The sequence below is a fragment of the Limanda limanda genome, chromosome 7 (assembly GCF_963576545.1).
Source record: "Limanda limanda chromosome 7, fLimLim1.1, whole genome shotgun sequence".
NCBI classification, from domain to species: Eukaryota; Metazoa; Chordata; class Actinopteri; order Pleuronectiformes; family Pleuronectidae; genus Limanda; species Limanda limanda.
The window spans coordinates 26,513,763-26,529,686 of record NC_083642.1 but is presented as its reverse complement, the minus strand read 5'-3'; the positions used below and the strand labels follow the sequence as shown (position 1 = coordinate 26,529,686).

The 15,924-nt window shown below is 42.7% G+C and overlaps 1 protein-coding gene across 4 annotated transcripts; it reads right to left on the bottom strand.

Annotated features, from left to right (window-relative positions):
• Positions 1–2,900: 2,900 nt before the first annotated feature.
• Positions 2,901–15,633, bottom strand: kif3b (kinesin family member 3B). 4 transcript variants are annotated; one of them, XM_061075266.1, is made up of 9 exons: positions 15,449–15,633; positions 13,364–14,845; positions 13,035–13,136; positions 9,855–9,977; positions 9,393–9,511; positions 8,957–9,073; positions 8,233–8,338; positions 7,242–7,453; positions 2,901–5,889 (listed from the first exon to the last, which is right to left on the bottom strand). In XM_061075266.1, the coding sequence occupies exons 2-9, from the start codon at positions 14,762–14,764 to the stop codon at positions 5,784–5,786; spliced, it is 2,286 nt and encodes a 761-aa protein (XP_060931249.1). In that variant the 5' UTR covers positions 14,765–14,845; positions 15,449–15,633; the 3' UTR covers positions 2,901–5,783. The 4 variants fall into 4 exon arrangements, with proteins under 4 accessions (XP_060931249.1, XP_060931248.1, XP_060931250.1 ...); XM_061075265.1 differs by having other exon boundaries at positions 13,364–14,842; XM_061075267.1 differs by having other exon boundaries at positions 13,364–14,842; positions 15,557–15,633.
• Between the last annotated feature and the right edge of the window lie 291 nt (positions 15,634–15,924).

Here is a 15,924-nt window from a genome sequence, read left to right as displayed (position 1 = left end):
CTTCAAAATTGTCCTTTATTGATATGCGAAAAGTGGACAGCTCAGGTGTGATCGCTCCGGATCTATATCCGATCTGATTGTGTTCACACCTGAACTTAGAACTGTCCACTTAAGATCGGTTCACAAAAACCACATGTTAATACTTGGTTTGTACATGGCCTTTAAATTGGCAATAAGCCTGAAAACTGAAAAAGATGAGCCACCAAATTTGGACCTGAAGGAATTTCCATATGTGTCTCTTTGCACTAATCTGGATGTGAGTCTGAAGAGGCCTACATGAATTGTGGATTGGCCTGCCTCATGGGGATAGGGTTTATAAAAATCATAAGTCTATTTCCTGATGCTAATAGTATAAATGTTTCAGTTAGTGGTCTTTTTATTTTGGACATTTTTGCTTTAGACAAGCACTGACAGTCAGACAGGAAATACAGGGTAGAGTACGACTCCTAATCCCCTCAAGGCAATGTACTACACGATGAGCCACTGAGTAGGCCCCACAATCATATTTCACCCTTGCCTTTGTAGAACAGGATGAAATATCTCATACATATTGTGGTATAGACCCTAACCCAGGCACTGGCAATGAAGCTAATCAGTTTCCCATCTATGCTTGGGGTGCCATCTCCTCCAGGTGCATATTTGCAAAATACTAATTTTACTTTCCATGCTCATGCTGATCTCCTAGATATATATTTCTCTGTTCCTTATTTTACTGACTGGGAGCTCCACAACACTACAACGCCATTTCCGACTCTCACACTGTAAACATCAAATAAAGCAGAATGACCTGAACAAAATAATCTAATAAGATTTGCACAAATTAACCATGAAGGAATCAGATAAAATCGGCAAGTTATTTCTTACTTTCTTACGGTATATGTAGCGCCACATGTGTTGCAGGTCCATGCAGCTTGACACTGATCTGATAGGGTGTTTAGGGGCCTTAAACATTCATGTGTTAAATCTGGCTGGTGTCAGGGCAAGCTTTGTTTTGAAGGGTGAATGGTTTTAAGGTTTGAATTTGAAAAATAGGGAGGATACTAATGAACCATTTACCTGATATCCATTTAGTTTTTCTGTCTTAGGCAGGCAGACCTCGACATGACACCAGTGGCCAGTGACAACAACTAACCCTGATTTATAAACAGGCTAAGCCTATCTTGATCCACAGCATATTGGACAGCTTTTCAAGTGGTTATACGGAAATGTTGCGGTTGGAGCTGGTCCTGCAGCCAGGAGCGTCTTTGCTAGGGCGTGAGCTGGACAGGCAGCTGGGATTGTTTCCACAAACTCACCTGCTAGCTTGTTTACACCAACCTTCATTGGGCTTAAAATGCAGAGTTGAGCTGGCTGAGGCCTTGGTTTGAGCTCCTAACACTATATATGGATCAATAGCCTGAGCAAGGGCAGCCCCTGGAGCTCAATTGGATAAGGCGAAGGACCATGGAATTGGTCCACGGAAAAGGTCAAATCCTTTACAGGTGGTTCATTCTTGGTTAACATAGGTTTAGCGGTATTGCTAAGTCTTACATGTGGCCCAGATCAGGCAAATGTAGGATCATCGTTGTAGGATCATCATTCAATTTGGTTTGTGGGCCAGATGAGGAAAGAATATGAACAGTGGGCCCGATCTGGGCCAGATTATAAATTCAAGTTCTTCTTAATGTGGTTCCATTTTTGTTGACATATGGTATTGCTATTGCTTGCTTGTGGCCCAGACCTGGCAAAAGGGAGCGGTCTGCCCAAGTGTCATCATTCCAGTCAGTATGTTAGCTGGATGAGAGAATTTGGTTTGGTCCAAGAAGGGGAGCAGGGACAGAGAGGGTCTCTTCCACTGACCAGGAGTGGTCAGTTGGAGCAAGCCAGAGACTGGGAGATGATGGTGGACGTAGGCCAGCGACTTCAAGTCCCATCTAATATTGTCACTTCCACCGAATGACCTGACCTGGTACTATGATCCTACACCCTGTAGGTCTTCTTGACAATACCCTGGGAGGATGCTGTTAATAAAGCAGGAAAAAGCTGCGGTATGCAGACATTCTGATTCTGATTTGAGGCAGAGCAATGTGGTGAGAAGGCGATTGTTTGCCCTGTGGAGGTTGGCTTCAGGGGTTTCATTGCAACAACCACAATCACGTTGCTAAGAGATCTGGGGATCTATGGACAGGCCCTGTGCCAGACGATAAAATAAACATCACACACTGCAGCCGATGGCTCTGGATCAGGAGGATAGATCCCAACTGGGCCCCAAGAAGTCAGGGACATGCACCCAGGTCTGAGGGTGGGCTTCAGGTGGGCCTGCCTTAGAAGAGGGTGTCTTGTGATTTAAAGGCCAAAACACCTGATGACCTTCAAACGTACAAGGAATATTCACCATCTTGTCCTATGTTATAAAATCATATCTTTATTGGTGAAAAACATTTTAGAAAAAAATGTGCAGAGGGAAGTTAGAACATTTACTGTTCAGCCTTACTGGTTTATCTGCAATGGAGATCTTTTAGTCTATGTTTTACATTAAATGAAACAGAATTTGCATTAATATTGTTCATGTGTAGTTTTTTTTACCAGTTTGAATCATTTATTTAACTTAAAATAGAAACCTAAATTAAAAAATAATAAAAGTTCACATCTTTTCAAAATAAAGCTGGAAAGAGTATCCGAGGACGTTAAAAACATCTTCAACCCAGTCCACAGACTGTTGACATATCCAAATCCCTCCAAACTCGACACTGCACTTCCCTGGAGTTTAAAGCTGATTAGATGAATGGTTCATGAGATATGCGTTCTACAGACAGACATTTGTGCAATAGGTAGATATTCAAGTGTTTAACTTACATAGGACATGAGACTTATTTTTAAATATGTCCATCTTTTAAATATTCCAGAGACATACTGCCATCTTATCATTGAATTGTCTTTAATAATTAAAAGAAACTAAACATGTAAAAAGACTTGAACACACAAAGACAGAAGTGCACCAGTAACCGTCATTTGGCTACAAAAGCATCATCAGCATCAAAGTTGGTCATTTAAATGTTAGATATGCAGTTCGATCCAGTGATGTGGCGACAGGATACACACACAAAGGTTTTCAGTTAAATTAGGTTGTTCACATTCTCCTAATCAGAATCCTGTGAGTGATGAATACACAACCATATGTATTCTTCTCAAGCCTGCTAAAATCATGCGCAAGGTACACAACACTGCAGTGGTAGTTACAATAATGAGGTCTTATTTGAAAGATTACGTTTGTGTTTATGAAGATAAATGTTCAGTCAATGTGTAAATACTCAGTAGTGTAATACTCAGTACATATATCTACAGGTGACTCACGCTTTTATCTGTGGCAGACTCATCAACCAACACGTTTAAACATGTACACACACATACACACCCAAAAAGCCTGCGCCTTACTGTAGACAAAAAGGAAATAATACATGTATCACACAAAAATAAACATTGAATTGTAAAGCTCAAATAATAAAACAATTTATTTTCAAGAAAATGAATAAAAAATTATATCTACATCTGTATATATAAAAAAGTTAGACAAGATTTTTTTTCAGCTGCAAAAATGACTGAGGATTGCCTTTCAACCAGTCTATATTCACTGTTACATATCTAACTACATAACATATTTCTGTATTTAGGCGTTTTGCCAAACAGCAGGAGAGAGCCTTTACTTTTCAGTATTTTTCAACTTTTAACTGAGCTTCATAGTGACGCCTCTAAAACAATCCACCACACAAATCAAGTATTTGAGAGGATTTAATTTGCCATTTGATCCCGACCTGTTGAAAAGTCACAGTGGGCAGTAAAAGTTAACTCAGAAGTAGGGTTGAGTTGATGGACTATCCCATCATCCATTGACGATGGCTGACAGCCATGATGCCCCCCGTTCAATACTGACAGATGGGTACAGCCTGCGACACAAAGACTATAATTTCAGTGTCTACTATAACGTAGAAAAATTATTCCTATTCAAATGCAGTTAAAATTATTCAGTGATAGTGATCAGGTTGTTCGCTTACAGTGTTCATTTTGGGTCTTGTCATAAAGGTTTGGACTGTAAAAATGTTTTAACCAGCTACACAAGTGCGCCCAACCATTACCTCCAGGTTTCCATACATTAAATTGACAAATTCTGTTGTTTTTACCCAGTCTGAGTTTAGATATTTGTACCTGCATGTCAGCACGCGAGATAGAAAGAGAGTGAGTGGTGTCAGGAAGGGCTGAATTACTAAATGAATGCGAGCAGCTTTGAAGACAGATTTTATGCATTTAAGAAAAGTATCGGTCATTATGTGGTGATCAGTGTTGATGTGGTGGCGTCATTTACACTGTAGTGGGTCAGAGACGTCAGCTGAGTTTGTGTGTGTGTCTGCGAGTTAAATAATTTGTTAAGACGTGGCACCACCACAATACTGTGAAGATATCAACACTTTTGGGTCTGAGTTTTTTGTGTTCCGTTAGACCAACACAGTAGTTAATGAGGTGAACATGACATCTCTCTTCTACCTTCTCTTCCTGTGGCCCTCAGCCTTTAACCACATGCTCTGCCTCTCCACATATTTTACCTACAGTGCGACTGTAATGTCTCCACTGTGCTGTAAATATTTCCCTGATGTCAAAATGAATGAGCAGACAAAATAACACTGACAGAGAAGAACGTGTGTGTATGTGTGCGCGGCCTTAAAATGAAGGAGCAGAGCTGAAGGGCACAGGTTAAGGCATCGTGGAACCCTGATGAACCTGAGCCACAGCCTTATTGGAAAAGTGTTCCGTGACTCAGGGTGTGCTAAGCATTCATCTCCTGCTGGGATGTCCGGTGGCCTACTGCAGTGTCGCTAAGCCCAGAATGTTTGTGTGAACGTGAGCAGCTCTCTCCCAGCGCTCCAGCCTCCATCTGATGTTCCCCAGGAAGAACAGCATTTACTCTTTACAGCAACTGGTGACAGGCCAAGTCTGTAATGTGTTCGACTTTCTGGCCTTAACATTTACAATCAAACACAGCTCAAGAAACGGTCCAATGTTTTAGGAAATACCCTCACTTGCTCCTCTAGTGTCTGTACAGAGTATGAAGCCACAGCCAGTAGGTGATTAGCTTAACCTAGCATTAAGACTTCCTGGAGCCTCATTGTCACCATGAGGTTGCCAGGCAACCAGTGAAGGCAGCCAAGACAAGCTGATTACTTCAGACTTCAGACACGAGAGCGGTGCTGATTATCTCATCTGGCAAGAAAGTATATTTCCCAAAATGTGGAACTACTTCTTTAAAGACACAAAACGCCACACACCTGCACCTTAAAATCATCAGAATAAGACAACGCAGTTTAACAGAAGGTTCAATAATCAGTGTGTGACAGAAAGACACACAGACATACAAATGTTCAGCAAACACAAACACACCCTTCATTTTTTTCTTATACATTAAGAACACTAAGTGTGAAATTTAAGACATTCATAGCAGCATAGAGCAGTGTAGAGTGATGTGAGGCTTCAGGCATGGCTGCTGTCCTGGTGTTGTATTGGCTCACACTCAGGATGAGTGGGTTTAAATCTCCAAAGGAAAAAGCTCATGACAACAGTTAATAGTGGTGTGGCTAGAGTTAAAACCTACAAAGCAGCATTAGTATTAAAGTTTTTTGTAACGTTTACAGAATCCCAGATTCTGTAGTAAAACGAAAAAGAGACTAAAACCAAACCCATTCTCTCAAAGTTGAGACCCCAAGTGGAAAGGTGCACGAGAGAGGTGGTGGTAGTGACAGTAGTGGCAGAAGCGGTCACTTGGGCACCAGGCCGCGGCATTGTGGGTAAAGAGGAGATCCTGGACTGGAGGGGCTGAAAGGACACGTTGGGGTGCTGGACTTCCCACCAGTTCTGGGTCGACTGAGGGACAGAGAGCAAAAACAGAGAGGTGAACAGGTTGTGGATGTTGAGGAAGTTTTAACGCCACTATACTATATCTGTGTATATATAACATTACATCTGTACACAATTGGGAGAGTCAGGTCTGTTTTGTTCCACACATACTCCCTTCTCTCTCCAACTAGTACCAAAGGCCAGGTTATAGATAAAGGCCCAACCAACAGTACATTGAAGTGTCTACGTTTAGAGACTTTCATATCTAACTCAGATGCTCCAGACAGAGAGGCACCAACTTCAACTCTTTTGCCTATTTCACCAGTGGCAAGACATGACAAGGACACAATCTGATTTATGAATGCATACTTTAGACGTAACTATCCAATAGGATGCCATCACCTATATGTAACATAGAGAGTGAGAGCAATTCTAGCCATTCATTGATGTGCTGTTAGAATGGGTGAAGTAGAGGGAGATATATGTGGAAGCTGGGGGAGACATCTTCAGACTTGGGCTGACGATTGCTCATTACATGCGTTTGTATATTGTTCCACCTTCTGGCCTCCAGAAAAAAAAAAGTCCACATGAAAACCTTATAAGAAATCAGCTGCTGCCTGAGTTCTCCTTTCACCAGCTTCCAGAAAACTTCCTTAACAGTGGGAATAACAGCAAAGGTCGTGGATCTAAACATTTGGATGTTTATGTTCTATTGTTTCTTTTGTTTCCAGACAACTAAAGTCTCTGAAAGTAGAGTAGGAGCCAGAACTTTCAGCTATCAAGCTCCTCTCCTGTGGAATCATCTCCCACTTTCAGTTTGGGAGGAAGACACCTGTATCCTGTATCATGTTGGCATCTGATAATGGTGGTGGACCAGGATAGAGGTGGCAGCTGATGGTAGACCCCGATGGCGGCAGTGGACAATGACTGTGGACTCTAGTGGTGTCCGATCGTGATGGTGGATCCTGACCATGGACTATGATACAACAAGACTGCTTGATACACAATATTTCTCATCAGATACTCGACCATTACTGATAATAATCCATCAATTCATTGATCTTCCATTATGCTACAAAGTGTTTATTCTAATCAATGCTGCAAATACCCTTATCATGATGATGTTCTCCATTACACGTGACATCTATTGCACTTCTGTCCGTCCTGGGAGAGAGGGATCCCTCACATGTGGCTTTCTCTGAGGTTTCTACGCTCCTTTGTTGTATGCTCTCTGTTAAAAGGTTTTTTAGTAGTTTTTCCTTACTATTGTTGAGGGTTAAGGGCAGAGGATGTCACACCTTTTTAAAGCCCTATGAGAGAAGTTGTGATTTGTGAATATGGGCCATACAAATACAATTTGATTCATTGAATTAACTTACCCAGACTTTGTTTTTTTGAGGCTGGAGACGGCACTGGCTGGTGGGGTTGGTCCTAAAGTGCTGTAAAAGCCAAAGGCATCTACCTGGATCTCATCCTCATCCCTGAGAGCGTCCCTCAGAGCTGCTGCCACCGTTGGGGCGATTTCCGGCTCCTGATAGTCTATAGTCGTCCGTGTTGGAAGGTCCATGTCCAGTATCTGGATGTTTTCAGCCTGGGGGCAGAGAAGCACACTCATCTGAGAAAAACAAATCGTAGGTACATTTCAAATGAAGTAGGGATGCACATGTCCATTTTGTTAATCTTACTGATAACTGACATTAACCGCAGCAAATTATTAATTCATTCTATGGCTTTAGCAGGTTTGTACATCCATGCGCACAAACGTTGCTTTCAACAGATTCCGAGTGACAGGTACACAGATTAAGGGCTCGGTCAAACATGTGTATCTAAAGCAATTATCGTGGGTCAAAGTTCACCAAAGTGCAATTTTATGTATAGATTGGAAGTGAAAGGGAGGCGAAGGCGCAATATTCATACATTCATGTGTGTGTAACCAGGCCCTAAAGAGCAAAAGACAAGTTGTCATGTGAGAGAGAGAACTGCAACACATGCCTCTTGTGCCTAACTAGATGATGATGACAACTTTATAGACGATGGTGTACACACAAGCGAGCAATTGAAAAAAGCATTGCAAGCAGCAAAACTGCTTCAGAGACGAGACTAATATCTTTTGATATTGCTTCATAGTAGAGCTGTGCTGCTCTTTTATTTTTTTTACACTAAATTTACATCTAACTATGCTGTTAAAGCTGCCTTGCAGTGTGAGGTTTGTATCGATTATCTGCATGTGAAGGTTCAGCCCTTGTGGTGTAACCTGTGAAACATGAGATGAGGGAACGAATGTATAGTCGCTGTGTCTGTGGGTTTTTTATGCACAGAGACATTGAATATGTTCATCAGGGAAACAGGTGAAGAGAAGGTGCTGCTTACTTTGTATCTCGTGTCAGGCTTCATCATCATGGCCACACGAGCGTGTTGACAGAGAGGCCTCATGTAGCCCACTGCAGACAGAGGCCTGGTCATCATCTGATGTTCACTGAAGCAGAAATTGAAGCATCAGGGAAAAAAATTGGTTTCTTACATGAAATGAATTAGGGCTTTGCAGGATGATGATATATCCTTTAACGGTCAAATTCACCGTTTGTGTGATGATCTGAACAAAGTTTCTGCTGGTGACATTTCTAAGATGAAGAGTGGTGAAAGTGACTGTATTCTGTTCTTGTCATTAAGTTTAAACAGATCAGCAATTTATTGGTTTTAAAGGAATTAACATTAATACCACCTGTCGCCATGGAAATGCTTGGGGGGGTTGCAGGATGGTTAGTGCGCTTGCATGGTTGTGAAAGTTTCTGAAGGTCTGCCCGTTTGGACTTGCTCGTGCCTCCATCTGTACCGACCTTCTCCAAATGATTCAAGACAGCCGGTAAGGATGTAATGCAAGGTACAGATGGTTGCTCTGTACAGATTCACGGATGTTGTATTGTATTTTGGATTCACTATATTGTCTTGCCACATTTAATCTTGTAGTCCTTACACCATTGTCTGGGTCTTTGGCTATGTGATTTGTCCCCAATGTCATAATTACACACATAAAGCGCTTCTACCTAGATGAAGAATTTACGTAAAAACATGCTCTGAATATTGTGCAACTTACTCCTCTATACGTGTAATAGGCTGCATTTTCCAGTGCTCATCCTCTTCATCAATGTAAGCTCTGCTGACTATTTTGCTCTTCTCCTCAAGGGGAATGAAGTTCTCAATGATCAGATGTCTGAAAGACAACAGACAAGCAATTAGCAGGAGGCAGTAAGAGGCAGAGAATGACAGCAAGACACAAACACTCAGATGTGGGTCATTTATGACACCAGGAGCTCTGTTGAAGATGTTGATTAGAAATTATACAATTAGTTTAACCTCAAATTCATTAATAATGACAGTGACATATTTTAAAAGAAAATCTGGTTGAATAGAACTTGTTCCCAAGTATGCAACCGCCCAATTTTGTTACTGTGTGTTACTGGAGCAGGACAGATTGTGTTCATCATGGATATAATGCTGATGGCCAACAGTATGATATGCAAGCTCCTTACTTGAGTTTGAGGTCCCTGGTGAGCTCATTCTGGGTCTGTTCCAGCTCCTGACGCTCTCTGATGTGTGCCTCCTGGGTGTCGTGGATTTCTGCCTTCACTGCCTGCAGCTTGGCAAACAGCTGAAGCACAAAGGAGGAAAGAAACCAGGGTTTCCATGACGAGAAGTATATTTTCAGTCTTAGAACTTGGCTGAAACAGTGACTGTCATGCGGAGCAATGAAATATCCGAATCCATCAACTAAGGCAATTGTGTATTCTTACCAGTTGTAAGTACTACCTACTTACTTGCAAGGCTTTTTATTACCAGACACAAACATTCTCTAGGGCACAGCATATCAGATTTGCAAATATTCAACAGAAATGCTGACCTAAGCATCTACAAATAATTAATATTTACGCTATGAGTGTATATGTCCAGGAACGACAGACATTTAATCAACCAGTCAAGGTTGGAGCTGATACCTTTTTCAGCTTCTTGGTTTTGATGTCGACCTCCTGCTGCAAAGAAGTGTAGGTCTCCTTCAGCTCCAGAGTCTCCTCGTCATGACTCTCCATCTCCTGCTGCATCTCTCGCTCGCTGCGTTTCTGCAAACACAAATTATAAACTTTAGATCACAGTGCTCTGTGATCAGGCTACACAGAGGTCCCTGACTTAAATGGAGTTTGTTATGTTGTTCTCAATTTTATACAGTCAAGTAAGAGATAGTAATATTTTTTGGTCCCAGACTTTTCTAATGTTGTTGACAAACTACAGACCCCACCACAGCACAGACCTCATCAAAATCCCCAACGACCTCCTCATCGCTGCTGACTCCGCCCACATCAGTATCCTCATCCTCCTTGAACTCTCTCCAGCGTTCGACACAGTCGTCCATACAATCCTCCACAACCGCCTATCAAAATACATCGGCCTCACTGGAACAGCTCTCACCTGGCTCTAATCTTACCTCTCCAACAGGAAACACTTCATCACCATTAAAGGTTCTAGCTCCACTCCAGCCCAAGTCAACCAAGGTGTCCCGCAAGGCTCAGTGCTGGGCCCCCCTCTTTTCACCATCTACATACTTCCCCCTTGGTTGTATCATCCGTCAACATGCCTTCATTACCACTCTTTCTTCGTCGAAACCCAGCTCTACATAAGCACTCATCCATCCGCTCAACTCGCCCGCCCCCCCTCCCTGCAGGACTTTACAATCTGGACGTCATCCAACCTCCTAAACTGAACAGTAATAAGACAGAGCTCATGGTTGTGGCGTCTCCGAAGGTTGGAGATCTCTCCCTAAACATCAGCGGCTGCTCAATCGCCCAAGGTCTGCAACATGCGTGTCATTCTTGACTCCACCCTCTCCTTCAAATCCAACACCAAATCCGCCTTGTTTCACCTCAAAAATATCTCCAGACTTCCCTCCATGACCCCGTTGCAGAAACCCTCACCCATGCCTATATCACCTCCTGCATGGATTACTGCAATGGGGTCCTGTTTGGGGTACCTGACAAGATCCTGAAACGACTCCAATAGGTACAGAACCCTCATTTACCTCCATTGGCTCCAGATAGAAGCCCCGCCTCAACTACAAACTCCTGCTGCTCACCTACAAATATCTCCAAGCTCTAGCCCCACCATATTTAACCAACCTCCTCCAACCCTACACTGCACTCAGAAGGCTACGGTCCTCAAACTTAGGTTTGCTCTCCATTCCACACACCAAATTATGAATTTTTGGGTCAGAGCCTTCTGTGTCGCAGACCCCACCCTCTGGAACTCTCTCCCTGCTGAACTACGCAACGCTGAATCTCTCGATATCTTCACTAAGGCCTTAGCCTCTGTTAATGCTCCACCCTGCTGCTAAATTCTATCGTGTTCTGTAGCTATATTATTACTTTTTCTTTTCTCTTATGTTTTGCCCTCACAATCATATGTAAAGCATCCTTGGATCCTGTGAAAGAAGCTATGTAAATATAAGCCGTTATTATTATTAATATAGTATTACACAAAGGATCTCAGACCAGGTGTACGGATGCTAGATTAAGGCACTTGGAAAAATATGAGACTTAATTAAGCTTTTGTTAAAACATAAAACAAAAAGTACATTCACTAAAACAACAAACGTATTATGACCTCCACTTGTTGCTCTTCCCACTACAGTTTCATTATGAACACCAAAAACTATTTTACACTTCTCTTTTTATACTGTAGAGCCATATCCCTAATGCCTATAGGTATCTAAAGCCAAGTTCTGACGAAATGATATTCAAAGTGGTCAGCTCGCTGTTCAGTTCACACTACACGACTGTTTCATATCCACAGTGTCCTATATTACTGCACATGGCTGCTTTTTCATCAGTTAATGTCAGTTAATAAAATCAGTCAGACAAATATGAACTCTGTTTTTATTTAGAACGCACTTTTAAAAGTAGTACAGGCTGTTACTGTTGTTACAATTGTGCTGTAATTTACAAAATAGGGCTTTCAATTCAAAAATCAGAATACAACAGTAAGTCTATTACAGGGGCCAATGATCTCCACACTGATTTGACATTCATTCAGTTTAGACTTGTGTGCTGCACCTAAGGATTAAAAAGACAACCCCCCCCCCCAGCGCTTCACGTTACGTCTTGTGCTGTGTAGCAGGTTTAAACATGTGCCTCATAAAGTCAAGAGCGAATCAAACAAACACAAAGTAAACATCAAGTACTGTTCTTGTCCTAATGACTTTTGATCAGCCCAAGTCAATGACTTTTGATCAGTGAAGGTGTTTAATGTTGAAGTGTAAAGTGAGCGCAGGTCAGGATCGAGAAATTTCCACACCTCTAATGGCTACTGACTAAATGTATTTCTTATAAATGGGCTGTCAAACCCAATCAAACAGTACATTTCTATCTCAAATTAAAAAAGAACAAGCCCATGTAGTTAATTAACAGGAATGGGTTTTACTTAAGTGTTTTTCTCTTCATATAAGTCTGGTCCGAAGAGAAGAGTTGCTATTGTCATATAGAGTAAATTACAGTTTATAAAATTGGAAATATATGGGAATATAGATGGGAATTGGGTTACTCTGTTGAATGTATCTGCACCCCAAGGAAGTGACAGAAATACCATAGTAACAGAAACAGAAGGTCACTTGGTTTGTGTTGATTTAAATATACACTTGCAGCCAAAAATAGACTTCTTTAGTGGAAAAACTAATGGTGCCAAGTAACAAGATATAAAAGTATGTTGGTCTAATTTATATATAGAGAAAACTCTTTCCTAACAGAAGAGATTATACCTATATTCCTCCCCAACTCTCTATATGAGAATAGACTATTTTTGAACATTTGAAAAGGATACAGACAAAATAAATACCTGTGGAATTGGCACAACATATTTTAGAAAGCCCAGAGACTCAGACTAGATTTCGGCATGCTAGAAATCTAGTCTGAGTCTGTGAGGCGTTGGCAACTCACGTGAGGTTTTGAAGCCTTCACACACAACAATTTGAGCAAGATCTGAGGCCTTAGTTTGCAACTTCTGAATCTCATAGCAGACTGGAGAATCGGGGTCAAAATCGTGCGTGTGAACCAGGCTTAACCTGCCATCACATTGTTGTTGACTTGAGACCTTCAAACAGTTTACCACTACCTTTCAGGTGTTTGACATACCTGTTCAGCAATTTCATGCCTCCTCTGCTGCAGTATTTTCTGTTGCTCGTTGGTGTGATCCACTATGTTCTTCCCCCCAACCAGAAGCTTACTCTCCATTGCCTGGATGAGGAAGAATACATTTATGTCACTTCAGATCACACAGGATATAGAAGCAATTCCATCTCATTAGCAGAACAACAAACAACATACAGATCCATTGGCCTGTGTGTACATTTTAAGCAAATCTATCGGTTGTTACATCTAATGAAAATCTAATTTGTCATGTTAAGGCAACAGTAACATTCTATCTGATCAGATACACACCCTGTCTAGAAAAGTCTGCCTACCTTAACTTTAGCTGTAAGCATCTCTCCAGCCTCCCTCTCCCTCCTCAAGTCTTCCATTTTCTTCTCCTTCTTCTTGAGCAGCCGAACTTTCTCCTCAGCCACCAGACTGTGATCCTCCATGATGGCCTTCCTCTCTCTCTCCAGCTTCTCCTGCTGCTCCACCCAGCAATCTCCTTTGTCATCTCCATCTTCATCATCATCCTCTGTCTCTCCTTCCAGATCCTCACCATCGCTCCCTTCCCCAGCTCTCCTCCTCTGCTTCCTCTTCTTTTTTCCCCCTGAGCGCCTCTGCAGCTGCTCTTTCAACCTGGCGATCTCTTCCTGAAACTCCCTCAGTAGTGCATCCTTGGGGTCCTCATTGATGCGTGGTTTATTCTTGATGTTCTTTGCCCTGTTGGAGTAGCGCAGTGTTGTCAAGGTCTCCTCCATGTTGTAGGATGCCGGCCCAATGTTGGCAACCATGACGGTGCAGGCATTGCCCCCCAGGGAGTCCTGCAGCAGGCGGGTGAGTTTGGAGTCTCGGTAGGGGATGTGGCTGCTCCTGCCATCCACCAGAGCTGATATGACGTTTCCCAGAGCAGAAAGTGACAGGTTGATCTTTGTGGCTTCTTTAAGCCTCTCCCCCTTAGCACCAGTCTTGGACTGCCTTTCGCTGCCGGCTAAATCTACTAAGTTCAGTTTTCCAACTCTGATATGGTTCTCACCGTCCACGCCCAACTCGCTGCACTCCACAGTGATGACAAAAATGGCGTGAGATCTGGAGCTGTGTTCATTCATGTTTGTAGAACCCACAGAACGATTCTGGTTGCCCACGTTCATCACATGCTCGATCTCTCGCACACTCTTGGTGACAAATGACGACAGGTCTTTGACATAAACGCCCGTGTCCGGCCTCTCCCTCAGCTCAAGGCGATGGGCCTGGTTCTTGGATAGCAAGTCTTTGATCTCCTCTTGGTATATTTCTAGATATGAAGCTCTCACCAGGTACTGCTGATTCTGGGATCGTGAGATGTGTGTGAAGATGTGCTCAAAGGAGTTAGGGATCACCCCTCTCTTCTCTGGATCATTTCTCACCCCCTCCATTGTGTACGTCTTCCCTGTGCCTGTCTGCCCATAGGCAAAGATAGTCCCATTGAAGCCAAGAAGAACTGAATCCACCAGTGGCCTGAAGGATTCATCGTACAGATCTATTTGTTTGGAGTTCCAGTCGTAGACTGAATCAAAAGTGAAGACTTTGGGACTTTCGCTTGCTGAAGCTTCTCTGGCGTTCCTGACAATAATCTGGCCCAGTTTCACATCCACAGAGACGACCCTTTCAAATTTGTTTGCCTGTTCTTTTTCATTCATTGGGCGACATCGGACCACCACCTTCACTGTCTCAGGACTCTTGCTCTTGGACATGGTGAGGATCTGCAGCTCACACGTCTTCCAAGTGCAGTGTCAGGAACAGTTGGCCTGTAGAGATGCCCTCATCAGAATCTGCTGGAGAAGACACATGCAATGCTTAGTACCAACCTTCCATCACAACCTTGATAAAACACTCTTACATACAAACTGGAAAACCAGCTTAAACTCAGCAACGCTAAACTATCAATAGCCTTTAGCCCTGACATCTCTCCTGATGCTAACACCTGTGTTGCAGGTCAACATGTCCCTGGTTTGAAACTCTATGATACTGAGCAAAGCATTACAACTGGTGAGGTTGATCTTAGTCATTAAACAGGAATTAGCTCCATGTCCATGACAGCGGTGAACAGCAGCATTAGCACACTGCTCTGACTATTGAATGTCTCCACCCTAATTTAGCTCAAGTTAGCCGGTTAACCTGCAGCTCCAAGCTGCCATGTAAACGACTCTATGGTGGAACTTCAGGTTGTGAAGTGACCGCCTCTATGGGGACTTCACTAGCCGGAACGTGTCGATAACCAACGCGTTTTACAGAACCTGTCCAGCTGATGCTAGCACCGCAGCGGGTCAGCTAACCGACGTGAGCTAATGCCAAAGACAACCCACAACGAGACCACAAGACCGGCCTAGCAACGGCAAACACAGCGGTAACCTCCGCTACAAGTCTGCTAGCATTACCTGGCTAACGCTAGTGGCGAGGACCGACATGGGTTCAACACATCACCTGACAAAAATAAAAACTTGTTGGACTCGTAAAACCAAAGCGACACAAACACAACTTCACACCACAGACACACGTAGGTTGTGTAGCGTTCCGAGGAGAAGAATGTGAGCTAATCCATAACTCCCAGTCACCGCTGCTCATCATCCTGTGCTGGGCTGGGTTGCCAGGTTCAGCCTCCACATCCCCCAATATTGACACGTTGGAAAAACATTAAACCAAGTAAATATTAGTGTCCAGACACAGTATATATATACAAATTAGGTATATGTAACATTAATCTTCTTATCATATTCATACAAGCATATAAACTCACATAAATGACTTAAAAATACAATTTCTTAGTATTCTGACTTATCTGGCAACCCAGCATCTCCAAGCTTGTCCCAAATAGCTGAGTATATCAGCTGATTCAACACTGCAACACTTCCAG

What these genes read in the sequence shown, in the direction of transcription:
- kif3b (XM_061075266.1), bottom strand. Translation starts at nt 14,764, where the DNA reads ATGTCCAAGAGCAAGAGTCCTGAGACAGTGAAGGTGGTGGTCCGATGT. An exon ending in TGCTTACAGCTAAAGTTAAG is followed by an intron (nt 13,137 to 13,363) that starts GTAGGCAGACTT and finishes TTCCTCATCCAG; the next exon opens with GCAATGGAGAGTAAGCTTCT. An exon ending in ACCAGGGACCTCAAACTCAA is followed by an intron (nt 9,074 to 9,392) that starts GTAAGGAGCTTG and finishes GTTGTCTTTCAG; the next exon opens with ACATCTGATCATTGAGAACT.